We start from the raw sequence: 27,813 nt of genomic DNA on the forward strand, positions 1-27,813 counted from the left end.
AGGCACTGTGTGAGCACATAAGCAGCAGCACAACGGTAGCGTGTTAGAGAGTGTATGTGTTTGTGTCACATACATACACTTTGTCTGTGTCAGAGAGAGAGTACGTGTGTGGGTGTCTCTCTGACACACACACACACTCTTGCTGCTCAGTGTGTGAGTTGATTTGTGTGTCTGTGAGAACGTGTCTTAGAGAGTGTGTGTCAGTGTATAAATCTGTTTGTGCGACTGCGCTCTGACGCTGGCTGGCGGTGTAGTTGCCTCATTACTTTCACTGGTTCAAGACCTGCTTGGTTGGCCAGACCAGGATATGCGTGTGCGTATGTTAATCGATTTCAACGGACGGAATGGGGTCTCCAGCTTTATTTACTCACTGCTGGTTGAGAGTATGCTCCAGTTCTTAGTTATTTAAATGTGAAATTTATTTTGGAGATGTTTGGGCTTAATTCTGCCAGGTTTCAGAGTCGATCTGGCATGCTTTAGGAAGCTGTTGACGCACGTGCTGCAAAGAAAGTGCACGAGGGAGTCTGATATTCTCTTGCAATCTGCCCCTCTCATTTTTTCCTATTCTTTTCCATTCCCACTTCTACACTGCCCTTCTCCTACCTTGTCCCAAGCAGCCTGGTGTTCCTAGCTCTGACGACACAGCTTATTCACATCACCTTTTCCCTCCTCTCAGCTCCAGTCCTACACTGTCGCCTCTCAGACATATCCTGCTTTTAAAGACCTCACAATCTTCTCCCACAAAACTGCACCCCAAAAATGCTTCCTTCCCACAGATTCCATGTAACTTTGTGCCCTTCAGCGCCTACATCCAAAGAGAGTTTCCATCATCCTTTGCTCTCTCTTTTTATGCAGCAGGTCTTCCTCACCCTCTGTTTTCAAATACTGACTCTACGATTCTGTCCCCACCGTCTTTCCCTTCTACCCTCTCAATTCCATATTAACCCGCCCAGAAGTCTACCACAAACCCAATGGGGGATACCGTCTGCTCACCACCCCCCCCAAACCTTTATGCATAAACTCCACCGAGACGGCACATACAGTGCACGAAGCTACAGTCACAAAGGGTGGAACACGCTCTGCACATATACAACAAGTTTAGGAAGAAACGTGGGAGAATCTGAAGTTGTCACCCTTGCAAATTATTAATGCAAAATATATGACTCTCCCCCTTACATAGTTACCCCAAACTCAGAGAAATATATCATGAAGGGAGCACGCTTATGCAAGAATTTGTCATCATTTCTCCGCGTTTTCTCACCGAGCCTGCACTTTTGGATTTCTCAAGCTTCCAGATTAGGACGTCTACCTTTCTGCCCTTAACCGCTAATGAAATGGCAGGAGAAATGTGACAGAATGGGGGGGAAAGTGGATGCAGGAAGAGTCATATGCTGACAATATAGTTGCAAGGTGGTGGGAAAAAAAAAATCTATTTATCAGGTGGTTTCTCCAAGCAGGAGTGGTGAATGAGGGTTTCTATGGTGATGAAATGGTTTGCTGTAAGTGGGAGTGATAGAGAAGAGACAAGATTAAAATGTTTTGTGCAGGAATGGGCCAGAAGAAGCCAAGTATTATGAAGAAATGCTTTTTATGGAAGCTAAGGTAAAGGATGATGCTGAAGTGGTGTGTACGAAGGCTGAGGAGAAGGGAAGACAATACAGCAATGACATGGTTTATAATAAGCGCCATAAGATGCTATAATGGGTAGCAGTAACAGTGAACAAAGAGTAATAATAATATAAATTACAGTACTTATATAGCACGTTTGGGCAAAGCACTTTACAGACAAAGAGCATGTACCTAATTATAATCTGCACTCATTTTATTGTCCTTGGAAGGTCCTTGGCGGAATCAAGCAAGCTAACATATGAATCTGTAAAAAAGCAGGTTTGCAAAGATGCCTCAGACAAGCAGACTATTCTTTGCATAGTGAAGTGGCTCGTGCAGCCATGGAGGTGTGTGAGGGGTGAAGTAATGAAATGAACTGAAGCCTGGGGAACGGTACCGCAGTACCATGATCCATTAGCCCTGCTGCAGAACCGGAAGGACTTTCTACGTTCTCCTCCGTGAAGTAAAGCGAGATCCTCCAAGACACAAAAGGCATTCTGTAATGCAAGATACATTCACCTTAACCCCTATACATAGGTAAAAATCACCAACTGCAACAGTATGTCAGCTTCAGCAGTCCCCAGAAAAATAGTTCCTGAGCCTTTCCCCCTAAGTGAAAGCTCAGATGCAACAGTGCACCACACTGCCATTAAACCATCAATATGACCATACTAAATACACTTTTAACTTGAGTGCCATTGACTATGATCTCCACTCTCTACTATGCTTTGCAGCTCTCTTTCTATCTTTACATATAAGCTGTAGAAAAGTCTTTGTGAGTCCTCCCTTCCTAGGAATCCATTCTCCATTTCACCCAAGGCACAGGCACTTACCTAAGGATGTACCCATGGAGCACACCATTGTGGTCACCTTCGGAAGGTGGCTGCCACTGAACCATGATGGACTGGTTGGTGCGTCCGCTGGCCACTATGTTTTTAGGAGGGGAACTAGGAGGTTCTTCTGGTAATAACAATCTAAACAGATACAAAAGGGTAAATAAGCATTAAACAGAAAGCAGTTTCATTTTTAAACACATCCATTACGATTATTTATACAAAATATTTACTCTGGCCAGATGTCTAGAAAGAAATAGAATACAGATACTGAAAGATATGCCTGAAGTCATTTTATTATAAAGACAATACAAAATCAGTTAAGCAAGCAGCAAGGAAGATATTTTCTGATTCAATCATGCTGCCTCAGGATTACAACCCTGAATGAGTTAGACAGAATATGTGACTCCCCTTCAAAGTTTCTATTTTCTCTTTCAATATTTTTCCATATCAAAATTCGACATTAAAAAACAAAATGGTTGTACTCTGTTTAAGGTTCAAACCACAATAATAGTTTGACTTTCTAGGGCAGCAAGTTTGAAAAAACTCAATGTCACCATCTTTTTTTTTTTTGAATTGTTTATTTTTAACATTTTCACCAACATAAAACATAAACAATCACTCTCTAACGGAATCTTTATACAAGCCACCAATATTCCCTACCCGCCCCAAACCCTCCCTCCCTCCCACTTCTCTATTGCAAGAATAAGCAGAAGCATAGAAGTCCAGCTTTAACTTAAGCCTCTGTTGTCAGTCGTGTAGACTCCTGATAGGAGTATGTCGTACAAGTTGTAATAAGGGCTCTTGTGGTTTGAGGTAAGGAATTCCAGAACCGCTCCCAGATGGAAACACACACCCTTCGAACCTCCAGAGACGCCGAGTTGGTCGACATATATTCATGTTGCATCAGCTGAATCAGACGACCCTGCCATTGTGCCCTTTTTGGACCATCCTCACTAATCCATGCCGCCATAATTGTCTGTAAAGCAACCAGTAACGCTTTACCCAAAAACATAGAGTCCTGTCCCGATAGATCCCTCAATAAAGCGGGATACAGTCGTAGAAGACAGAGCTTAGGATCCAATGGTATCTCGATGCACAACAAAGTACTTAGTTCCCTCAAAATAGAGCTCCAAAATTTTTCCAGATAAGTACATTCCCACATACAATGAAGATAAGTTCCCCTTTCGCTATGACATTTAAGACACCGATCTGTGTCACAGAGCTTGGCTGCAAATAATCGAGTTCGTGCGAGATACATACAGTGTAATGACTTAAAACCTGTTTCCCTCAACAGCACATTTTCTGTTAGTTTGTGACAGAAGTCTAAGCATTTCACAATATCTGAACATGAAAGATACAGATCCGCCTGCATCACCCATTTATTTTGAACCTCCTGTATCGCCACCGAGGAGTGGAATTCCCGCAACGCCTTTGAAAATGCGGCACAGGAAGCCCTCCTCAAAGTAGGGGGGTGGAAGAAGTCTAACAAACAGTTCCATTCAAGGGCTAGTGTACTCGTGCCGAATAGCCCCTGTACATAATGTCTCATCTGAAGATAGGCAAAGAAGTCTTTCGAACCCAACTGATACTGATCTTGTAGGGCTCGAAAGCTCCCCAATACTCTCGAGTGATGATCAAAACATTGATATACAGCCGTCAACCCCCTTTTCTTCCACCGCTGAAAAACAGATTGAGAGAGGCCCATCGGAAATTGAGGATTGCCCCAAAGTGTTAATAGCGGCGTGACATATTGACTTAGTTTTAAAACATTTAAACAAAGATATCTCCAAGCTTGCCTTACCGCTTTAACAATCAGATGGGTTCTATAGGTACTCGGCAGCAAAGACAGTGGAACCTGCATAAGGTTGCAAGGGTTATGCGGGCTCAACCATTCTCGCAAGAATGTGTACGGGGTGTATCTTTCCGTCTCATCCATCCAGTCCTGGATATGGCGAAGGAGGCAAGCCAGATTATATTCCCTCCAATTAGGACAGTCTAACCCCCCCTTCCGTCGTGTCAGATGCAAGACTTTTAGGGCTATTCGGGCTGTGCGCTTCCCCCAAAGATATTGACGCACTAGATGATTAATTTTGTCAATATCCTTTTTCGTAAGCCACAAAGGAATTTGTTGTAGGATATATAGCCATCTGGGCAATTCTATCATTTTTAGTAGATATATTTTCCCGGACAGTGACAAAGGCAACGCACCCCACAATTTCAACTTTTGTTCCATATTTCGTAATAACGGACGTATATTCCCATCATACAAATTAGCCGGGTCCTTAGTAAGTTGGAGACCCAAGTAGCGCATGGAGCCTGTAACCCATTTAAGTGGGAAATGCCCATCCCAGGCCAATTGTATTTGGGGACCCACCACCATCGCCTCCGACTTGTCCACATTAATTTTTAATCCCGCAAAAGTGCCAAAATCGACCTGATGCTGTAGTACCCTTGCCAGGGACCTCTGGGGGGATAACAAGTATACCAGTACATCGTCTGCAAATGCAGAAACCTTAAACACCTGTCCTCCCCATTGAAAACCCAACACCACAGGGTCGGATTCTATTTTGCGCAACAAGGGATCAATGGATAAGATGTACAGCAACGGAGAGAGTGGACACCCCTGTCGGGTCCCCCTATGCAGAGTAAAGTCCTCAGAAATCCACCCATTAGCTAAGATTGCTGAGTGTGGGTTGTGATAGAGTAAGGATATATTACGCACAATATCCCCCTGAAACCCGTAGCGTTGTAAAACGGAGAACAGGTAATCCCACGATACCCGGTCGAAAGCTTTTTCGGAATCAAATCCGACTACCAGGGCGTCTGTCCCCGCTTTCCTGCTCTCTTCCAGTGCAATAATTAATTTGGTGAGATTAGTACTGATAGCTCTACCTTTGACAAATCCAACTTGCGTGGATGTGATAATCGTAGGGAAAACATGACTTATTCTATCCGCTAAGATTTTAGCATATAACTTTGCCTCAAAATTCAACAAGGAAATGGGGCGGTATGAGGCTGGGGATGCTAGATCCTTGCCCGGCTTTTCCAATACGGTGATATAGGCTCTGGTGACTCCCTCCGGGAATTTCCCTCGACTCTGCGCTTCATTGTAGAAATTTAGTAGATCTCCCGTGGCCTGATAAAGTAGGCATTTAAAATATTCTGCACTCAATCCATCTGGACCTGGCGCCTTATTTAATTTGCTCCCTTTAATCGCCCCAATCAGTTCTTGTAACTGAAAAGGTTTGTTTAATGCGTTTAATTGTGACTCAGAAATCTTGGGAATCTCCAGCCCCGCAAAGAATGCGTCCTCTTGAGCCTTACCGCCCACTCTATCCTCTTTATATAGTCGTTCATAGAAAGAACGAAAGGCTGCACAAATGGCTGTCCCAGATTGCAGTATGTTCCCTTGGGCGTCCCTTAATTTGTCAATTACTGTTCTCCCCCGAGCTAGCTTAACCATATTGGCCATCAAACGCCCAGGTTTATTCCCGAACCGATAGAGGTTGTGGGCCCTCCTGCGCAGTATCCGTTGCGCTCTTTCATGGAGCAAAGAGTTAAGCAATTGCAGGGTCATGGTATATTCTGTTTGTGTCTCCTTACTTGCCTGCTGAGCCAACCGAGATTTTGCCAGTTTTAGTTGTCCCTCCAGTTGGAGGATACTAGCGTTCAAAGCCTTATTTTTAGCGATCACATAAGCGGTGATATGCCCCCTCATAACCGCCTTACTAGTCTCCCAATAAAGCCAGGGATCCCCTTTGTGTGCTGCATTATCACTCTCGAACTCTTTCCATTTCAACTGTAAGAACTCCTGAAATTTCTTATCTTTCATTAAATGATTAGGGAATCTCCATAGTCTAGGTGCGGCTTCTTTGGGTCCAATATTAACATCCATCCAGATCTGCGCATGATCCGATATAGCAATGTGTCCTATGTCAGCGCTCTCTATGCCACCCAGCAGAGATGCTGCTATCAGGATATAATCAATCCTGGATAGGGTAGAATGTGCTCGGGAGACGTGAGTATAGTCCCTAGCTGTGGGGTTTAGAGTACGCCAAATATCCAAAAGCCCAAGTTCGTTACACAAATACCCAATGCCCTTCTTTATGGGATTCACCTGCGAGGCCCCCGACCCAGATTTATCCAGCGCAGTATCATGTACACAATTAAAGTCCCCCAGCATGATAAGAGGTCCCCGCTGCACCGGTAATATTTTTTGAATTAAATTTTGAAAATAACCATGATTATAAGAGTTAGGGGCATAGCAATTACATATCGTTACTTCTAGACCATGTAATTTACCGGCTAATATGAGATACCTGCCTTCATCATCCCCTAGTTGCTGTAGTACTTCAAATTTAACATTCTTATGAAATAATGTAGCCACACCCGCCTTTCTGCCTGCTGCAGCTGCATAGAAGCATTGCCCCACCCACTGTTTCCTGAGTTTTTTACTCTCCTCAGCAGACAGGTGGGTCTCCTGCAAACCCGCAATCCCCGCCTTTTGTCTTTGCAGAGCACTGAGGACTTTCTGCCTTTTGATAGGAGTATTAATTCCTCCCACATTCCACGAAACATACCTCAACTTAGTCATCCAGTTTGAAGAGAGGTTGAAAAAAGACACACTCTTCTTAGTCTACTACGGCTAACTGATCTCCCAGCCTGCACCAGCAGCCGCAACCCCTCCTCTTGTACCGCCTCCCCACCAAGAAGTCTCAGACACGCTGCCTGCGCCCATTCTTGCTGTTCATTCCCCATGTCCCACACCCTTCCGCCCCTCCCCCCCTCCAAAACTTACCCTCCCTTCTAAAGCCCCTTTAGGGCTCTGGAGAAAGAAAAAAAAAAAATATTAAGGTTACCCGATTAAATTCGAGCAAGGGTTCGTAATATGTGCGTTGGGGTGCTAGCCCTCCCCTACACTCATTTCCCCCATCATCTCTACAGCTATAAGAGATCAAAAACTGTATTCAAACATTAGACATCAACCAAACTGAAAACCTCATTGAGGACCAATACAGGTCGCCCTGTTTCACCATCAGGTGCCTCTCCATTTCTGTCAAGTCCTAAAGTATAGTAATAGCAGTAGGTAGCAGGTCCCCGAAGAAATCATTTAAGTCCCGAAGTATTGGTCATCCACTCTGTGGCCTTGTCGGGGGAATCAAATGAATGCACTCTCCCCTCTCTCCAAATTTTTAGCACGGCCGGATATTGCAAAGCAAATCTAATATTTTTATTGTACAGATCCGTACACATGGGCGAGAACAGTCTACGCTTGGCCGCCACCGCCACGGAGAAGTCCTGGAACAGAACGATTTTATGGTCCTGATATTTAAGATCTCTGATCTTCCTAGACGCGGTTAAGATGGCAGATTTCTGCGACCAATTCAAAAATTTAGCTATAACCAGCCTAGGACGGCGTTCCTCGTCCCTCCTGGGGCCTAAGCGATGCGCTCTCTCGATCGCCATTTTACCAGCCAAGGATTCAATCTGAAGGGCCCCAGGGAGCCACTCTTCCAAGATTTGCTGGAGAGATCCCTCCGGTATCGTTTCTGGAAAACCCAGGAACTTAATATTATTACGGCGTGCTCTGTTCTCTAGGTCTTCAAGTTTACTATTTGCCTGCTGAATCGCAGTCTCGAGGGTTACCACTCGCGCTGTCAGAGCCTGCTGATCTTCCTCGGTGGCCGCAATCCTCCCCTCTGCTATGTCTATTCTTTTGCCGATATCGCCCAAAGAGTCTTTCACCACTTTAAAGTTTTCTGTGATACCTTCGAACTTAGTCTCCAGGGCTTCTACGACCGCCGCCGTCAGGCGCGCCACCGCCGTTTCATCCAGCCCCACGCCCTCCGATAGCCTCCGACTTTCCGCCATTTTAGTTTCCAGGGCGCCAACCTTGCTCTTTTCCTTTTCTTTTCGTTGCGGCTTCACAGACATGTCCGTCGCCCAAAAGGACTACCGTGGAGTGCGCGAAGCGGGGAAACACAGGATTCTGCTCTTATCCAGGAGATTACACTGCCGTGCAGTTTATAATGGAAGGTTTTGGAGGGCTAGCACCCGGAGCTCCGGCAAGTGCGTCTTACCAGGCTCACCGCATCACGTGACCCCCTGTCACCATCTTTTTAAAGACTCTTTTTAGTGAGTGTGCAAATGGAACATTTTGATGGTGCAGTAAAGACCCAGACTTCACACTAGAGGCACATATGCAAACAAATTGTGTTTTTATGACTTATGCCATTTCTTTCATTTCATTTTCCTACGTAGATCATTTTGTTTGTTCATTTCAATTTAGTGCATGCTGCTTTTATGAGTGTATTCTTTTTACAATGTGTGTGATTTACCAATAGCACATGCTGAAATACTTTAGTGCATCCTAAAATGACATAAGAGAAAATGACATTTTCTTTTTTTTTTTTTTGGATTGTTACTGATGGGAAACAACACAGAGCGATATAACTAATATCATGAACGCTTTTAGGTCACCTTAAAATGACAGCACATTCCAATTCACACTCATACCCTTTAAAAAAGAAAACATAAGAACATAAGAAAATGCCTTACTGGGTCAGACCAAGGGTCCATCATGCCCAGCATCCTGCTTCCAACAGTGGCAAATCCAGGCCAAAAGAACCTGGCAAGTACCCAAAAAAAAAACTAAGTCTATTCCATGTTACCATTGCTAATGGCAGTGGCTATTCTCTAGGTGAACTTAATAGCAGGTAATGGACTTCTCCTCCAAGAACTTATCCAATCCTTTTTTTAAACACAGCTATACTAAATTTTAAGGGCAACCCTAAACCATTGCTGCTCAGAAGTGGGAGGGTGAGGCACAAGACGGACTGATCTACAGATGCACTATTTCTCCGACACTTCCTTCAGTCTAATCCATAATGGCAATTCTTCTGTTCTTAGAATTTGAAAACTTGAAAGTTTTGTTTTCCATTACCTGCTGGTCTCTGTGCTGTACTGGCCCTTGCCAACCTGGTTAACAGCAGATACTCTGAATTGGTAGGTCCGAGCTGGGGTCAGTCCACTCAGCATCGCACTTGTTGCCTTTGAGTCAACATTGGACAGATGTATCTTCCATGGAGAATCTGGTAGAGACAAAGTGTAGATGAACATTGGAAAAGCAGAACACTTTCTCTAAACTTTTTCCATCCAACGTGTTAGAGAAGACTTAGTTAGGAAGAAGAAACTTTCAAGTTATTGCAATTTGCCTATGTAGATTTGGGATGTCTGCTGGAAAACAATGCTGCACATGTCACCGCATAATAAATAAAAACTATATTCATTAACATTTTAATAAAAAGGGAAATGAGCATGATAAAGACAGATGGGCTATGTATTTCACAACCCATCTGTTTGGCAGTCCATGATGAAACCACACCCATGAATGCCTCTGGTTGAAGGACTTAATGAAATTCTGCAATATTTTTGTTATAATCGCTTCATCCAGCTTTCAGCAGGTGTTGAAGAATGATTCTGCCAGTCAAATCCGTTCTTTGCTGCAAGATTTCACCCAGGTTCTGCTGGGGAATCTACAAACACTCATGTTTTCTTTCAGGCTGGATGGAATACACTATTCATTCCAATTATTTGCCACAACGTCTTCTTGGAATAAATGAACCTGTCGTCGCTGTAAAAGCTCCTGCATTGGCTGCATAAATTACATTTGCATGTCATTAGCAAGGTAAAGAATTACAATGAAATACAGCAGACAAAGAAATATTAAATTCCCATCTTTCAGAGAAGCTTTCCCAGCCATCATTTCCCAGGTTATACAGCATTCAAGACATAGTAACATTTACTATGGAATTAACAAGGTCACTAGTACCAACAGCAAGGTCTTTCTAATTTGTCTACAGTCTGAAAAGTACTCAAGTATCAGGAAGATGTTAAATGATAAAAGTGATTAAACATAACACAAAAGGGGTCAAATTTCAAAAAGTGCTCTGTCCCTAAATTAGGCACCTATATTTAGGTGGATTTTCAGTTGAGTTTAGGGACTTAAGTTTTCATTTTGAAAATTCACCTACATTTGTAAATTTGGCCCTGTAATTCAACTTTCAACTTTCAGGAAAAGACTTAAGACGTGGTTGTTTAAACAAGCCTTCCCAGCACCCAACTGACTCTTCTATGCAACGACAACCATAGTCAGATATTCTTAGAACACTGTAAATAATTGCTCTTTCTGTTATTTCCTTTAGACTACCCTTCCTCTCTCACGTTTGGAACAGCCTTGTTTTATTGTAACTTCAGATTCTCTGTTCACTTGTTATAGATTTCCAGTGTTTTCTCTTTGTACACCCCCTGTTTAATGTAAACCCAGCATGATGGGATTTTTATCTCGAATGCCGGTATAGAAAAACACTAAATAAATAAATAAAAATAAATAAATTGGCTAAATGTAGGTGTGTTAGGTACTTACGGCCGACAATCAATGCTGTGCACCGAATTTATTTTCCCTGCCTAACTTCATCCCTTTAGTGACCCACTTTTTAGGCCTTAAATTTAGTTAGGTACCTAATAAAAATTGGATCCTAAATGTAGCTGCTCAGCCCTAGTCACTTTTCAAAGGGGGTTGACTCAGGTGACTAAATGCCCAAGTTAGGGATTTAAACCTGATGCAGTATCGGTGCCTGGGAAATGGGCCCTCGTGATTAAGAGCTCATCGACCTCTCCAGGGCGCCCAATGCAATATGCAAAGGGACTATCACGGTAAAAAGGAGGCGCGAGGGGGAAACCGGGCGCCTCTAGTGGCTCCTTGGCAGTGAGAGACGGCTGTCAGCCGGTTAGGAAAACGGACGCTCAGTTTGACAGGTGACTGTTTCCCTAACCTGTGCACACTTTTTTATTTTATTTATTTTTTTACCTACCTCCTTTTTTCAGTTTCTCCGACCCAATATTGCCACGATATCAAGTCGGAGGAACTAGAGAAAAGCAGTATTTTATAACACGCATATGTTATGAAATGGCCACATCCCTGGGCGCGGGCTGACGAATGTATGCGCATGTGCGCCTGCGCGTTTAAAGGTTCCCATCCCTGTTTTTACTATTTTTGCTATTGTTCCCTGCCCAGAACACTGAACACGTGCGGGATACAAATCTTTTAAATATATTAACTCCTTGATTTTTCAACATTATATGTATCTTTGATTGTTGAACAAGATGTTAGTAGGTTAATGATTGCATATTTCAAAAATTTAAACACGCTGTTCCATGGTAGTAAGGTTCGTATGTTCCCTGATATTTCCAAAATAACTCAGGAAAGACGGAAAGGGTTTCTGAGCATGAGACAAAGTGTGATATCTTTAGGAGCAACTTTTGTCCTTAGATATCCATGTAAGTGTATCATTAAAAAAGGAGCAGATACTTATATTTTCTTTTCTCCTGAGCAACTAAAGCTTTACATAGATTCATATAGCTCTCCAGAGCATACCATATTTTCAGGGGAATAGTAATTATACTGCTCCCTTATTCAGGTTAAGCATTAATATATTAAGTAAAAAAAAAAAAATTTTCCTATACTCTCCTTGAAAGTTTGTCTCTCTGCTGAATATAATTTGAGAATTGGTTGCTACATTAGGTATATTATTTGCATTATTAAGTGTTAATTCAAACTAATGAATACATTGTTTCCTCCTAATGTGGAAAAAAGGATTCGCACTCACAAAGTGGGGAGTAGCTGGCTTGTTACGGCGGTTACTACCCCAAACCAAATAAGCCTGATACTTCACTTTCAATACATATCCAGCATAGCTCTCTGCTTCAACGGCAGGGGAGAAGAAAAACTGATACTTCACGCATAGCTCTCTGCTTCAACGGCAGGGGAGAAGAAAAACTGATACTTCACGCATATCCAGCATAGCTCTCTGCTTCAACGGCAGGGGAGAAGAAAAAAGGATTCGCACTCACAAAGCGGGGAGTAGCTGGCTTGTTACGGCGGTTACTACCCCCAAACCAAATAAGCCTGATACTTCACTTTCAATGCATATCCTGCTTCAACCGCAGGGGAGAAGAAAAACTGATACTTCACGCATATCCAGCATAGCTCTCTACTTCAACGGCAGGGGAGAAGAAAAACTGATACTACACGCATATCCAGCATAGCTCTCTGCTTCAACGGCAGGGGAGAAGAAAAAAGGATTCGCACTCACAAAGCGGGGAGTAGCTGGCTTGTTACGGCGGTTACTACCCCAAACCAAATAAGCCTGATACTTCACTTTCAATGCATATCCTGCTTCAACCGCAGGGGAGAAGAAAAACTGATACTTCACGCATATCCAGCATAGCTCTCTACTTCAACGGCAGGGGAGAAGAAAAACTGATACTACACGCATATCCAGCATAGCTCCCTGCTTCAACGGCAGGGGAGAAGAAAAACAACCAATAAGGGCTGAATAACACAGTCTGGGTAAAACAAATAAACATGGGTGTAGCTTGCTTATTGCGGCGGTTACTACCCCTACTACCCCTAACTAATCAAGCTTGATATTTTACTTGGTTGCAGCTCCATCACTGCTCTCTACATTAATGGTGGGGGTGGAAGGGAAATAGAACCAAAGAGCTAAGAGAAACAGATAAGTATGAGAAAAAAATGTGAAGCTTGCTGGGCAGACTGGATGGGCCGTTTGGTCTTCTTCTGCCGTCATTTCTATGTTTCTATGTTTCTATGTAATGTATGTAACGTGTTTCCTGTTTACTTTATGATACAATTGTATTAGAAAAGTTATAAATAAAGAATTTAAAAAAATAAATAAATAAATATATTAACTCCTTCGAAAATTACCTCCTAAGTGCAGAATGGAGAACTCTGTCAATGCTAAATAAAATATTACATCATTACTGCTGCTAATATCATTGGAGACCACTACCAGCCTGTGCACTCCAACTCCCACAGGATGAACACATTTTATCCCATACAGAACAGCCTTGGTTTAGCCTCATTTGACTTCTTTATTGCAATTGGTTGCTGAAGGGATGCAATGAATGAGAAGGAGCTCCAGAAATGACCAATCACCTTGAATTCTGGCTGTCACCACCTTCAGAAGGAGGCTCTTTCAGGTATCCGCCATCCTTTCTAGGAAGAAACATTTCCCGGCATGGCTCTCGAGTCTGCTCCCTTTCATTTTCACATCATGACCCCGTGTTCTAGGATTTCCTTTCCACTAAAAAAAAATGCTTTATTCTAATGCATGATTAATAGCTTTGAAGTGTTTTAATGCATTATTTTGGCAGCTCTTCCCTGGCCTGCCTTCAATCTGTCTAAATCCTTTTGGAGATGTGGCCTCCAGAATTGGAGACAGTACTCTAGAAAAAGGTCAGAATAATGACTTGTGAAAAAGGCGTCACCTCTTTTTCTTCTGTTGGTAATACCTCCCCCTTATTCAGTCCTGCACTCTTCTAGTGCACAACACTAGCTTGGTCTTCAGAAATAACCATCTAGAGATCTCTCTCATTTGGTGCCCACCTTGGCAGTATGTCACCATCCATCAAGTACAGCTCTCTCAGATTTCTGTCCTCTACATTTTTTAATATCAAATTCTTGTGCGCCCTTTGAGCTAACTTGAATTACATCTCATTTTTTTTTCTACTCCATCAGGAGTGTTCACCCTGTTGCACATCTTTGTATCTGCAAAAAAGAATAACCTTTCCTGTCAGCCCCACCACAATATCACTTACACAAATATTGACCAGAACTAGTCCCTGATGCACTCTGCTGGCGATTCTCCCCTCTCCTGCCCACCCCCCAAGCTTATTTATGAACCTCCTGTGTGGAACAATTCCAAAAGCCTTACTGAAATGTAAGGATACCACATCTAACACTCGCACATGGTCTAATTATTTGGTCACCCAGTAAAAGAAAGGGGAACCATTTTTTTTTGTATGGGAAATTTTCAAAATGCCAGTGCCATTATGAAAAACAGCACTGGCAGGCTAGGAGTGACTGGGGATTGCTCCAGCTCTTTGGGTGTTCCAGGCTTTAAGGTATATTAAGGGGGAATCTGAAAGGAATTGCAGGGCCTGAAAGAGTCTGCATGAGCTATTTAAAAATAGCAGTCAGGATTTGTTTTTTTTAGCGTGCGTTGTTGTAAAAAATAAAACAAAATGAAAAAAATAAAATACCCCTGCACACCCCTAGCATCTGGCCCTAAGTTAGGCAGCTGATTTCTGTCAAACAATTTTTCAGCTAGTTTCCAATAAATCAAGTATGACAAACTCAGCAGTTCTGGGTGAGGTTTTAAATTACTCTTTAGAGCAGGGGTGAGGAAACTGGGGAGCTGAACAATCCTGAAAGGGGGCACGCACTGGCTGTCCAATCAGGGAAGGAAAAATAATGGCTAGGCAGTCGCGTCCTGGTGCCGTGAAAGCGCTGCAAGCTCGGGAGGAAGTGACATCATTGTGAGCCATGGGTATCTGTCAGTGGGGCATGGAAAGGACCCAGCTGGAGAGCTGCTTACTCTGCAGCAGAACAGGACACGCCGTGTTCCACAACCCAGTAAGACCTGACAGTTTTGGCTGGCATCTAAGTTTTTTTTTCCAGTCCTTACCATTGTAGTGTACAGCTTGTGTTTCTGGGTATGGTGTGGCGTCTCTGTATTTGGTGTGCTTTGGATTGTGTGTGTGGTCTGTGTATCTGTGTGTTATATGGTCTGTTTGCCTGTGTCTTACTCTGTCTGGGTGTGGTCTGTCTGTGAGTATGTTCTGTCTGTTCCTTTCTGTGTCCATCTTCTGTTTGGGGGTGGTGTATCTGTGTTTTTCTGTCTAGGTGTGGTATATGTCTGTGGTATGTATCTGTCTGGGTGATGGGTTTCTGTCTCTCTCTGTGGGGTATTTGTGTCTGCGTGTGGGGTGTCTCTCTCTCTCTCTCTCTCTGGGTATCAGGTAACTATGTCTGTGTGTGGCGTCTTTGTGTCTATGTTTGTCTGGGTATCTGTTTCGCTCTGTTGGTCTGGGTGTGGGGAGTGTGTGTGTGTGTGTGTGACCTTACTCCTTTTAGGAACATGAAGAGAAACAAAATGGGGGCTTTGAGCCACTGGTTGGCAGTGTGGCTGCCTGGTGAATATACACACGCACACAAATATCCCATCTTGAGGGTCCACACCCAATTGCACGAATAGAAGGGGGGGAGAGCATGGCTTAAAAAGTTTGTTCACCTCTGCTTTAGAGCATTTTAGAGTTGATACGTCTGAGCTCCAAACAAGTTCTTATTTTTAATACATAATTGGCAATAATTTAAATGTTTCTTTCTCCCTTATTTTTATCTAATACTTATTTTATTATTATAAAATCTGCTAATTAATTTAGTGCGTGCACATATGATATGTTGGATTGACAAGTGGAAATGAAAAACCTGCATTTATCCAGTGGCCATGCACACTTCTCCTTCTGTGGAGAAACCACTTCTATCAGTGAGAGATTAATTTGTTCTCCATGCCTGTTCAATCTATCACCTGTCTGCTGAGAGTGTTAAAAGGGTGCCAAACAGTGCTAAGTTGTCATGGTGGTTTTTTCAGCGATACAGACACCTGTCCATTGGGGAACTGAACTAAGATTGCCAATTTATGTCACAGAAGCCACTAAATGCCTTTCAGATGCCAACGAACCTTAGTCACTAATGACATGCAACAGATCTGACTTTGGTGACCCAGAGTGATTTTGTCTTAATTTTCGATATTTGTTTTGGTTATGGTTAGTCAGCTCTTTACATAGGATATTGAAAAAGAAAGTCTAAAGTTTCAATAATGGGTAATGAAGAAACAATTAATGCATATGCATTTTCTGAACTGCACACTAGGGGATATTTTGAATTTTAAATTTGCAGGCACAGTGAAGATGTTACCCGGAAAGGAAATATGTGAAATCAATTCCCTACCTTACCAGCACAAAGAATCAATGAAGAAACAGATAATACAGACAAATACTCCAGCCACATGAACAGCTTCAATTTCTTTTAATTCAATGGACTTAATGGGTTATTAATTAATAAAGTGAGTTTGGGAATTATTCAGGAGATAGGAGGCATAAGTAAGTTGGATATTGTATTCACTCCCAAGACCCCGAGGGAATGAAAAAAAATGCCGCAACAAGTAGAGAAAATGTCAATTGCTTCCAGTACTTTTTAATCAACTTTTAATAAATTGATTGCATCCACAGCATCTCTCCATGCCTGCATGTCTTCAGCTTTGCTTTTCTTTAACTGGACAGTGGGTCAGATGTACCTAAAGCATTGGGTTCTGGGAAGAGGTGGTTTTTAGCGCTGCACCATTGGGGTTTTTTTTTTTTTTTTTAGTGCTTGCACTTTCCTGAAAATAAGTTGAGAGTCCCTGAAAGGCGACGCAGATTCTACAAGCGCATTCAGAAGCAGAGAAGTGAAAACTGGAACCGGGAGCTTTGCTGAACCTTGAACCCAGATGTACTTGTAAATCCTAATTTGATGCTAGCTGGCGTCTTCACTAACCGTCGCCCCTGAGGCTTGGTGCCAGCTGGACAATAAACACTGCATCTTCTAATTATTCAAAGTACCTTTCCTCCAGTAGTGGCTTTCTGTGAGTGAAGCCTTCATAATGAAACCAGGCTGACTCACACATCAAACTCAGGGAAGACGTCCTTGCAAGGAATGAGAGCACTAGCAAGGGTTCTGTAGTCTTTAGTGGCCAGCGCTATTCACTGCAGCCTTGACAAGCCTTTGAAAATATCAAATTCTTTACCACAAAATACTCTGAGGTCCATACTCAGTACGATGGATAATCAGAGGGATAAACCTCCCTACATGCAGCCACATAACTATGTTTGAACATAAGCAGTTAGATGATTAAGTTTTCCAGCCTTTTGTGACCAGATAAACTTGATATTTAACCAGAAATAGCACCGTACAACTTAAAAAAAACAAAAACTCTTTTCCTGGCCCCTCCCCCCACTGCTCAGACCCTCTTTTCTTAGGGGGTTGCAGATTGCCCCCTCCCCTTTATGCTATATTTATTTTAAAAAGCCTCCCTGCCACCCCCCCCTGCTGGGAGCGGGGTCACCTCTCAGCTGCTCCCGGTAAGACTGCTGGTCGCGTCAGGAGTAGGTAAGAGGCGACCTCGCTCCCGGCAGGGGGTTTTGGGGGGGTAGAGTTTATTGAGTTTGTGGGTGGGAAGAGGGTGGGCATCAACCCCCCCACCAAACCAAAGACAGAGAGAGTGGAGGTGGATCTGCAAATAAAGAAAACACTCTGGTGGGGGCTTGGGGGGGGGGGTAGGGTTGCTCGGCCCAGAGAGTCCAGTCAAAACAGTGGGGGAGGGGGGGCACAGAATCAGGCTGCAGACCCGCAAAGGACTTTTATTTTAGGTTTTATGGTGCCGCTTAGCTGAATATCTTTGAAGATATCTGGTTCAGTATCAAGTTATCGGGCCACACAAGGCTGGAAAGCTTAGCTAGTTACAAGTGAAAATCAGCTAAATTAGCCGGGTAACTTAGGCCCCGCCCCAGAATGCCCCTGCAACCCCAAATATCCAAAAAGTACTCATTTAAACAAACAACCTGCAACCTATCTAAGGGGCAGATTTTATGACGTGCGCGCATGTGTTATATCATCTGCTGGGGCCTTCTCCAGGTCCCTCCCAGTTCAATGAAGGAGCGGACTGGGAGAGAACTTCCCTACCCTCCCACCTAAACCCCCTCCCCTTAACCTGTTCCAAAAACGTACAATTGTTTTTGTTTCACTGGCAGGAAGTAGTTTGTGCGCGCCGGCCACCTGCCGGCTTGCACTTCCCCGGGACGGTGGCTAATGGCTGCGAGGCCATTTGCGTGCGTGGCCGATTTCAAATTTGGCCGTAAATATCTTTGAATATTGACCGCTTTGATTTTTTGCATTTTTCGGTTGGTAAGCCAGACTATTACTATATTGACCCTCGTTACTCCGGAAAGCACAGGAAAGATTTCCATACTTGGCAACAAACATTTTCTATGCTCTGCGATACCAAGTCCGTTTATAGGATTTCAAAACACTTGCATCAGCTCACAGGGCAACCTTTAAACTGTAGATGCAATGGGACGCTGAGAAAAAAAAAAAATGAATGAAAAGCATTTATTCTGCTACGTTATCGGATTTTTTTTCCCCCAAGGTACATCCATTTAAAAGCGGAAATATGTAAACCAACAAGGATGACCTGCCCCCCCCAGGTGGTACAAGTAGGCATGGTGCAGTTTCCCAGAATAATTCAGCTTCATTTGTTCACCGCTATTGAAAACATCACTTGAGAGTGTTTAACCCAAGCTTCTCGAGCCAGTGAAGAGTTTGATTCTACAGCAGGGCCTATTAATCTCACTGGCACCTCAGGCTTCTGCTCTGTTTATATGCTGTGTCTGTAGAATACCTTATTTATTCTTTTTCCTCTCCCGGTGGAAGATAAAAGATCTGGCAGGAAGAGAGATTAAACTGAAAACTAATACAAACTAACCCTATTCATCTCCTAGGCACTCTGTTTTGTACAGAAAAAAGTGGTTTGGGGAGCGTTTACTTGCTCACTTAGCCCTGGATTCAGTGAATTTGTAGAGTGTCTTTAAAATTTAAATAGCCCGTCTTCTCTCGATAATCAATAGGTTAAATGCTTTGAAAGACTTTTGTACTATCTAAAACCCAACAAAACAGAATTCACTAAAAGGCTTCTTCTGTCAGGGCAGAGAAGAGTTTTGACACTGAAAACACCCCCGAACATTTTCACCACTCACTTTCCTCTTCCTCCAAGATTACTGTTGGGATTCTGAAACCAAAAAGCCTGAAGACATTCATCAGTGTCAAAAAACAACCTTTTTTTGGTCAAACTATGAAATGAAACTCTGCCACCTGACTGACAAACCTCATTTTTTAATCATCTAAAGCTGCCCAGATGAGCCACTTATGTTTCATTTCAGTCTCAGCTGAATGAAACAAGTAATCTGGATAAAGTGATTTAGATTTTCAGAACTTACCCGGATAGGTTTTCCACTGAATAAGCAGGTAAAGTTATCTGTATAAAGTTATCCAGATAACTTTAGGCCTGCTATTGATGCAGGATCAACTTGTACACTCGGGCTTACCACAGTAGTCAATAGGAGGTGAATTTTAAAAGAGATGCACGCACCAAAATCGGGAGACAGGCGAGCATCTAGCACATGCACACCTTTTTTTTTTTTTTTAATAAAGTGGGGGGATGCACCGCATGTGCCGATATGTACACATCTCACATCAAGAACAAAGGAGCATGGGCAAGCCAGGGCATGGCCAAGAGATGTGAGTGCAAGCACCTACGTGCCTGGGTGCGCGTCTAGGTCCAGCGCTGTGCACGTTTACTTCTGCTAGGGAGGAGGTGCGAGTTAAAAAAAAATAAAAAATACAGACATCCCCCTAAGGGATGTGCCTGTGTTGCCTATACCTAAATCCAGCCCTTACACTCAATTACGTTATGGGCAGATGCTGCATCATGGGAAACATAGTTTAAAAAGCTGTCAGGGTCAGAAAAGACAGTGCCTCCTGATCTTCATAGTACTTAATTCTGAGCTGATCCCTTCTGAGAGCCGGGCATTACTGGCAAGGCTCCTATTCTGAAGAATGAACATGAGCTGCTTGGTCTGATGGAAGCTTGCAAGAAACGCCCGACTGCCAGCAAAAGATATAGTGACGTACATAAAGGCTTCAGCTGAGAGAAGGAGAGAAGTACAGCGAGGATAAGGGCCTACGCAATCATGAATGGGAAGAGAAAGAAAAATAAGCAGAAAAAAAAAGGAAAGCACTCCTACAAAAGCTTGGTAATAAGAGACACCGGCGTAAAGCTGGAAACATTCTAGCAAGCAAAACAAAAGTAAGAATTTAGGAAGGTTTATGGATAAAAGAGTACAAGATTTGTGGGAAATCAAGAATGAAAATAAAACTAAAGCTGAGAAAGATGAAGGAAAGCTGGGAGGCTGCAGGTAATCAGTAAATAAAAAGCTTGAATCTCAAGACAGAAAGCATTTATTTGTGAATGAATTCTGTTGCATGTTTAGTCGTATGTTCGGATGTGCCTGGGAAGGAGTGGGAACTGTCTCTCCTCTGCCAGCTGGACCTCGTCCCTCCTGAGGCTGCTCTACCGGCTCCTCTCTCTCTTGCTGGCTGAAGAGGCTTCCAGGACACAAGCAGGCCGATTCAATAAGCTCCGCGGGAGAGCCGGCGCTCCGAGGCGAGTGCACGCTCTCCCAACGCGCACCCAGGAACCTCTCCTGGGCGTGCGATTCAGTATTTAATTTAGTGCCGGCATTAATAAGGAGGAGCTAATAAGCCATCCCTAGCGCCTCCTTATTGGCGGAAGCGGCGGCTGTCAGCGGGTCTGACAGCCGATGCTTAATTTTACCAGCGTCGGTCGTCGAACCCGCTGACAGCCACGGGTTCGGAAATGGATGCTGGCAAAATTGAGCGTCTGTTTTCCAACCCGTGAACCGCGGGCAGATTTTTTTTTTTTTTTTTTTTTAAAGAAGTTGGGTTTTTTTAAATTTTTGGGGCCTCCGACTTAATATTGACCGCACATTTTACTTTCTTTATTTCGGGTGACTAACTAATAGGCTCATCAACATGCATTTGCATGTGATGAGCGCTACTAGTTTTGGGGGGTTGGCCGCGCGTTTTCCATGCGCTATTACCCCTTACTGTATAAGGGGTAATAATAGTGCGTCAAAAACGTGCGGCCAAAGGGGGGGCTAAACGGTGCGCTCGGCTGAGCGCACCATTCTGTATCGGCCTGAAGAAAAATATCCTTCAAGGATTACAAATCAAGCACAAAAAAGGAAAACAGAAAAAGTAAATACAAAAACAGGCAAAGATCAATTGAAATTAGAGAAGTAAATTATTTAAAATTTAAGAAGTTGAAAACAATGTTTTTTTGCAGGCTTATGGGACTGAATAGATGTTATAATTGATTCTTGTTTTAATGCAGGAGGCAGCAAGGTAGAGGAGATTTAGGGCACTGTTCAACAGATTTGAAGCACAGGCCCCATGAACCTGTGCCTAGCAATACCCCTGGAAGTAGTTATAACCCTTAACATCCTGCTCGTAGCAAGTAAACTACAAACAGCAGCAGATGACTTCATGAGGGATACAAGCAAGATTTAAGAATTTAGGATCATTTCTATAGCTGAAGTAATGTTTGTGAAAGGAAGCCCAGGCACAAACAAAGCGATGTTATAAATAAAGTCTGACTTGACTGTACAACCCTGAAAAAAATATTCAATGTAAAATATGGGACAGTGCATACTGAAAGCATGAGGCTATAACTCTATCTAAAAAGGTAAGCTAAGAAAGCTGCCATCTGAAGAGTAACTTTGGGCAAAGAGGCTTATTATCTTCTGACTAAACAGACCTTTAAATTATGACAACAAAATACATTAATCTGATGAAAATAACAACAACTTCTAGATGACAGACGATGCGCGCGGCTGAGGCATGAAACATGGAAATAAGAACACAAGGTCTGCAAGTCTAAAAATTGTAGAGTGGGTGGGGAAATACTACTAATTAATTAATTTGAAACCATCTCTAGCCATGTTCAGTAAAACCCATGATAAAACATATAAACGCCTACAAGAGTATTCTACAATGGCACTGAAGGGTGATCTTCAATACCTTTTCAATATACTGCCACCGTTGGGCCTTTGCTCCAATTCCAGCAATGAGAATGGCAGTCTCTGATACAGCGACATGCTACTTGGTGTGCTCCAATTGCAATCTTATGGATTTCTTCCCTAGCTCCCTCTACCCTGTCTTCAATGGGTAAATTCACATGGCTGCAATTTGTAACTAAGCTACAAGTGGTAATGCAAGCAGCTGAAATGCATTTGAGTGACAGCAGTCCGTCACTTACAAATGCATCTTGTCAACACAGAGCCTGTAGGAAAGCGTCAATTAAAACTGAAATGCACGAGTAGAAAAACAATATCCTGATGGCTTTGTTAAGCTGACGAGAGCCCAGGGCATGATGTACGCCTACTTACTGTTTTCCGAGAGTTGCACGCTGTAGTACAGTATGGGACTGTTGCCATCAAAGGGACGCACCCAGGATAGCGTTACTGAACGGCTGCTGGACGAATTCAGGTGGGCCACGAGATTTTGAGGTGCGTGAGGAAGCTCGCTAAAAGAAAGCAGAAACCAGCAAACACTGTAAAACCAAAGTGAAGCTTATCACAGCTTAGGTCTCTGCGCCAACAATTTTGAGGCGGAAACTGCACCAGTCAATGCGAGAGAAAAAGTGGCAGATTACTTCAGTTTTATTCTTTGCTGTTCCTGGAAATTAATTTATGCTGGCAGTTTCTTACACCGATGCTCGTACAGCTAATGGAGCTCTTATTTAATGGTGAAAAACAGCAATTTGCTAATCGTATTTAATTTTGAGCCAAGTTGTCCAATACACTTTTTTATTTATCATTTTGCCAATATGATCCAAGTAATGGAACAAAACACTAACACAGTGGGCATGATTTACTACAGAAGGTACAGGTTTTCATATAGTGAGCAGAGCACATTTATTTTGTTCATACAGAGTTGCTAATTAAAATTAGCATATGCATTCTAAAACCATAGAGCAGCTGGATTTACTGGAGAATGGATTGCCATCGGTAGACCCTTTCACTAAGATAATGGGGATTTTTTTTCCGAGTCATCTAACCATAAAATACAGTGAAAATGACTACAGAGGATCGCATAGCAATTATAAATGAAATTTATCTAAAAGAAGAAAAACAAGCTCAATTCATTAGTACAAAAACTGAAATATTGTACTTGGAAAAAAACAAAAGCCTATGACATTCTCTGGTTGTTAGAAATACAAGGATATAAGCTATAGTACTTCAATAATAATATAACAGTAACAAGAATAACAGAGGGATAGCCGTGTTAGTCTGTAATAGCAAAATTATCAGAGAGGCTGGTGGCACCTTATAGAATGACAGATTTATTGAGGTCCACACCTTTGAAGACAAGAGTCCATTTCTTCATATGCATTTGATGAAGTAGACCCACGTCATAACGTAAGACATGCCGGGTCAGACCAAGATCCATCGAGCCCAGCAGTACTGGGCAGTTCCCAATAGTTGATCTATTTCTGTATATGACTCCCGGGAATAAGCGCTGGCTTTCCCAGGTCCACCTGGTTAATAACTGTTTATGGACTTTTCCTTCAGGAACTTATCCAGTCCTCTTTGAAACCCTAAGGTTAAGTTGTTGCCTTGACCACGTCCCCCAGCAACAGATTCCATAGCTCGACTGTGCACTGAGAGAACAGATATCTCCTACAATTCGTTTTAAATCTGTCAGATACCAGTTTCATGGAGTGTCCCCTAGTCCTAATATTGTGTTAAAGGGTAAATAACCCATTCTCTTTTTACTTGTTCCATTCACCTCTTGATTTTATAAATTTCAATACTATTTCCTCTCTTTTCAAACTAGAGTGTCCTAATCTGCCATTTTTTTTAATATGGAAAATTTTCAAAATGCCGGCCTGGCGTCATTATGAAACGTGGCGCTGTCAGGAGAGGAGTGACTGGGGATTACCCCAGCCACTGGGGGGGGTGCGGATACCAGGCTTTAAGGTATATTAAGGGAGAATGTGGGAGGAATTGCAAGGCCTGAGAGAAAGCCTGCCTGGGCTATTTAAAAATGTCCGAGTTTGGTTTTAGCATGTGTTATTGTAAAAATCAAACAAAATAATAAAAAAATAAAATACCCCTGCACACCCCTAGCATCTGGTAATAAATTAACGGCAGCTGACTTCTGTTTAACAATTCTTCAGCTAGTTTCCAATAACTAAAAAAAGTATGACAAACTTAGCAGTTCTGGCTTAAGTTTTTAAATACTTTTTGGAGCATCTCGGAGTTGACGTGTCTGAATTCCAAACAAGTGCTTATTTGTAATAGATGACAATGAATAACAGGTGGGCCCCAGCCGAATGGTGCTACGGCTCGCGGCACCCCTTTTCCCACAGCACTGCACCACTGGGGCCGTGTTGCTAGGCCGTCTCTTCGCCCTGTTGGTGCAAATTTAAAACTAATCGGAGAAAGTTCTTTTTCACTCAACGCACAATTAAACTCTGGAATTTGTTGCCAGAGGATGTGGTTAGTGCAGTTAGTGTAGCTGTGTTTAAAAAAGGATTGGATAAGTTCTTGGAGGAGAAGTCCATTACCTGCTATTAATTAAGCTGACTTAGAAAATAGCCACTGTTATTACTAGCAACAGTAACATGGAATAGACTTAGTGTTTGAGTACTTGCCAGGTACCTGTAGCCTGGATTGGCCACTGTTGGAAACAGGATGCTGGGCTTGATGGACCCTTGGCCTGACCCAGTATGGCATGTTCTTATGTGTTGATTTAGCGCTCCAACAACATCACCAGGTGATGTCATCAGGTAGGGACAGCAGTCACGGCTCATCAATGTCAGGCTCCCTTTCAAGGCAGGGCCTGGGAAGCAGTCCGTCCCTTTTGCCTTCGGCTTTCTCACCCAATCCCCCAATTTTTTTTTTTTTTTTTTGCTGGAAACAATAGGCCAGTGTGGCAGGCACTCAGGCTGTATTTAAAGTTATCTGTTTGAATGATCATGTCTGTACTTATATATGAATATTTTTTTTGCTGACTTCATTCAAATTTTGTTTATTAGGCAGTTGAGCAATGTTAGTTAGCCTTTGATCACAATTGTGTATGAATTGTTCTCAGGCAGATAGTATTAAGTGTTAACCAGCTTAGGACGTTGTATTTATATCTGTTGAAAATTGTTGCTGTTGGCTAGTTTTTTTATTGCTGGCGATTGGGGTTGTTCACCACGGTACCAGGACTACTGTCGATTGGCAAGAGGACACCTTGGTTGTGAAATGGTGGGGCATGTGGATACCCCTTGGAGAGGTGGACCACCTTGATTGTTTTTTTCACGGTAGGAGGCATGACTGGTGGGCGTAGCCCAGCTTTTCCCTATACCATGGCTCGGGTAGGGATGAGTTAATTATTAATATGTTTTTGATAATAAACTGCGGCCTACACTTCCAAATTTATATTTCTTGTATGCTTCCAGTTTGTGTCTTAAACACAGAAACATAGAAATGATGGCAGAAAAGGACCAAATGGCCCATCCAGTCTGCCCAGCAAGCTCATGGTAGCATCTGCTGTGCCATACAAGTCACACTCATACTTAATTTCCCAAACTGTCAAAGTCAAGGCCCTTATTGGTTGCTGTCTGAGTCCAATTCCCCATTACCTCTTGCTGTTGAAGCAGAGAGCAATGCTGGAGTTGCATCACAAGTATAAGGCTTATTGGTTAAGGGTAGTAACTGCTGCATCAGCAAGTTACCCCCATGCTTGTTTTCCCAGACTGTAAAATTCAATGTCCTTGTTGGTTGCGGACTGAAACCAATTGCCCTTTTCCTTTTTTCCCCCAGTGTTAAAGCAGAGAGCAATAATGGAGTTGCATCAACAATATGAAGGCTTATTGGTTAAGGATAGTAACCGCCACATTAGCAAGTTACCTCCATTTATATCCTCTAGCCTTTAAGGATCCATAGTGTTTATCCCATGGCCTTTTGAAATCTTTCACCATTTTTCTCTTCTCCACCTCTTCCGGAAAGGCATTCCAGGCATCTACCATCCTCTCTGTGAAGAAATATTTCCTGACGTTGGTCTGAGTTGTCCTTCCTGGAGTTTCATTTCGTGACTCCTAGTTCTACTGATTTCTTTCCAACGGAGAAGGTTTATTGATTGTGCATCATTAAAACCTTTCATGTATCTAAAGATCTGTATCATATCTCCCCTGCACCTCCTCTCCTCCAGGGTCTACATATCTATGTCCTTCAACTTCTCCTCATAAGTCATTTGATGGAGACTCACCACCATTTTGATCGCCCTTCACTGGACTGCCTCCATTCTGTCTCTGTGCCTCTTGAGATACGGTCTCCAGAACTGAACACAATACTCCAGGTGAGGCCTCACCAAGGACCTGTACATGGGGATAATCACCTCCTTTTTCTTACTGGTTATTCCTCTCTCTATGCAGTCCAGCATTCTTCTCGCTTTAGCTATCGCCTTGTCACATTGCTTCGCCGTCTTTAGATCACTAGAAACTATCATCCCAATGTTCCTCTCTTGCTCCATAACAACTCTTCACCCCCAATCACATGCAGCTCTTTTGGATTAACGCATCCCAGATCCAGGATCTGCACTTCTTAGCATTGAATCCCAGTTGCCATATCTTCAACCACTGCTCAAGCTTTCTTAAATCACATCTCATTCTCTCTACTCCTTCCGGCATGTCCACTTTGTTGCAGATCTTAGAATAATCTGCAAAAAGACACACTATACCTGATCCTTGGATCAGTTCTTTTCAACATCTTCATAAAAGACATTGACTACGCCCTCCAGCAACAGATTCTATAGCTTCATTGTGCTCTGAGTGAACAAATACCTCCTATGATTGTAGGATAGAGGCATAAGAAAGTATTCTTCCAGTCATATTTTCAAATGACTTTTTCTCATTTCCTTTTCCCTCCAAATCCTTTGGAATTGGATTGTGTAAGAGGTTTTGAGCATATTTAAATGACGCAGTTGTGGTGAATGAAAGGTAGACAATTTTTGTTTTTTGTTCCCCCTCCCCCAACCAGTTCAAGCTGACATGGTGGAAGCAAACTCAGTGCGCAACCTTTACCCAACTACAGCGGTCAGTAATATCAGGAGAGTGTCTCCACACATCCAAAAAGGGCTATGAACCTGATAATGTATTGCACAATTGGGGGTCAATCTAATATTGGCTGTTGACTTGTACCCTACGGAATTCACTACCCTTACAACTTCGTGGTACCAAGGACTGCAAGGACTTTAGAAAAGGCCTTAAAACCTCTCTCTTTAACAGCGCCTTTAAAGACAGTCTTCTTTGCCATTTCATCAGATAATCTATTCTGTCCCAGCCAGGCCCCTACAGTAGTTCTGCTCCTCAGGGCCCTTTCTAAGGCTTAGTTTATTACAGGCTTTTAAATGTATGTTTTTGTCCACATCTTTATGTTTACAACAATTATTGTGTATGTTTTTATATAACCTGCCCCGAACTTTGGAGGGAGTGGGATAGGAATGATTCTAAATAAATAAATAGGCAGTGCCTCTGAAACTTAAAAAAAACATTCAGGATTTGCCAAACATCTTTCCAACATACATTTTTCTAAGTCACAAATAAGGATGACAAGTCCTGTGCATTAAGATGCCTCAAGCAAGCAAAATCTACTCATACGCATGGCACTATTTTCATGAAAACAAATTTAGCTATATGCAAGCTGTAAAATATTCTAGGAAGAAAGAGCAATAATTATTCTTGTGTCAACAAGTGAAGCAATAGATTTTTCAAAATGCTTTAAA

The 27,813-nt window shown here is 42.7% G+C and overlaps 1 protein-coding gene across 2 annotated transcripts in view; it reads right to left on the reverse strand.

The window, feature by feature from the left end:
* SDK1 (sidekick cell adhesion molecule 1) overlaps positions 1–27,813 on the reverse strand; it is a 728,283-nt gene that overhangs the window by 182,445 nt on the left and 518,025 nt on the right. For both annotated transcript variants that reach the window (XM_029576917.1, XM_029576918.1), the window contains exons 14-16: positions 22,428–22,564; positions 9,388–9,535; positions 2,442–2,582 (exon numbers count right to left, since the gene is read on the reverse strand). In XM_029576917.1, coding sequence (XP_029432777.1) covers positions 2,442–2,582; positions 9,388–9,535; positions 22,428–22,564 — 426 coding nt within the window. The remainder of the gene's footprint in view (positions 1–2,441; positions 2,583–9,387; positions 9,536–22,427; positions 22,565–27,813) is intronic.

This window comes from Rhinatrema bivittatum, chromosome 14, assembly GCF_901001135.1.
Source record: "Rhinatrema bivittatum chromosome 14, aRhiBiv1.1, whole genome shotgun sequence".
Lineage (NCBI taxonomy): Eukaryota > Metazoa > Chordata > Amphibia > Gymnophiona > Rhinatrematidae > Rhinatrema > Rhinatrema bivittatum.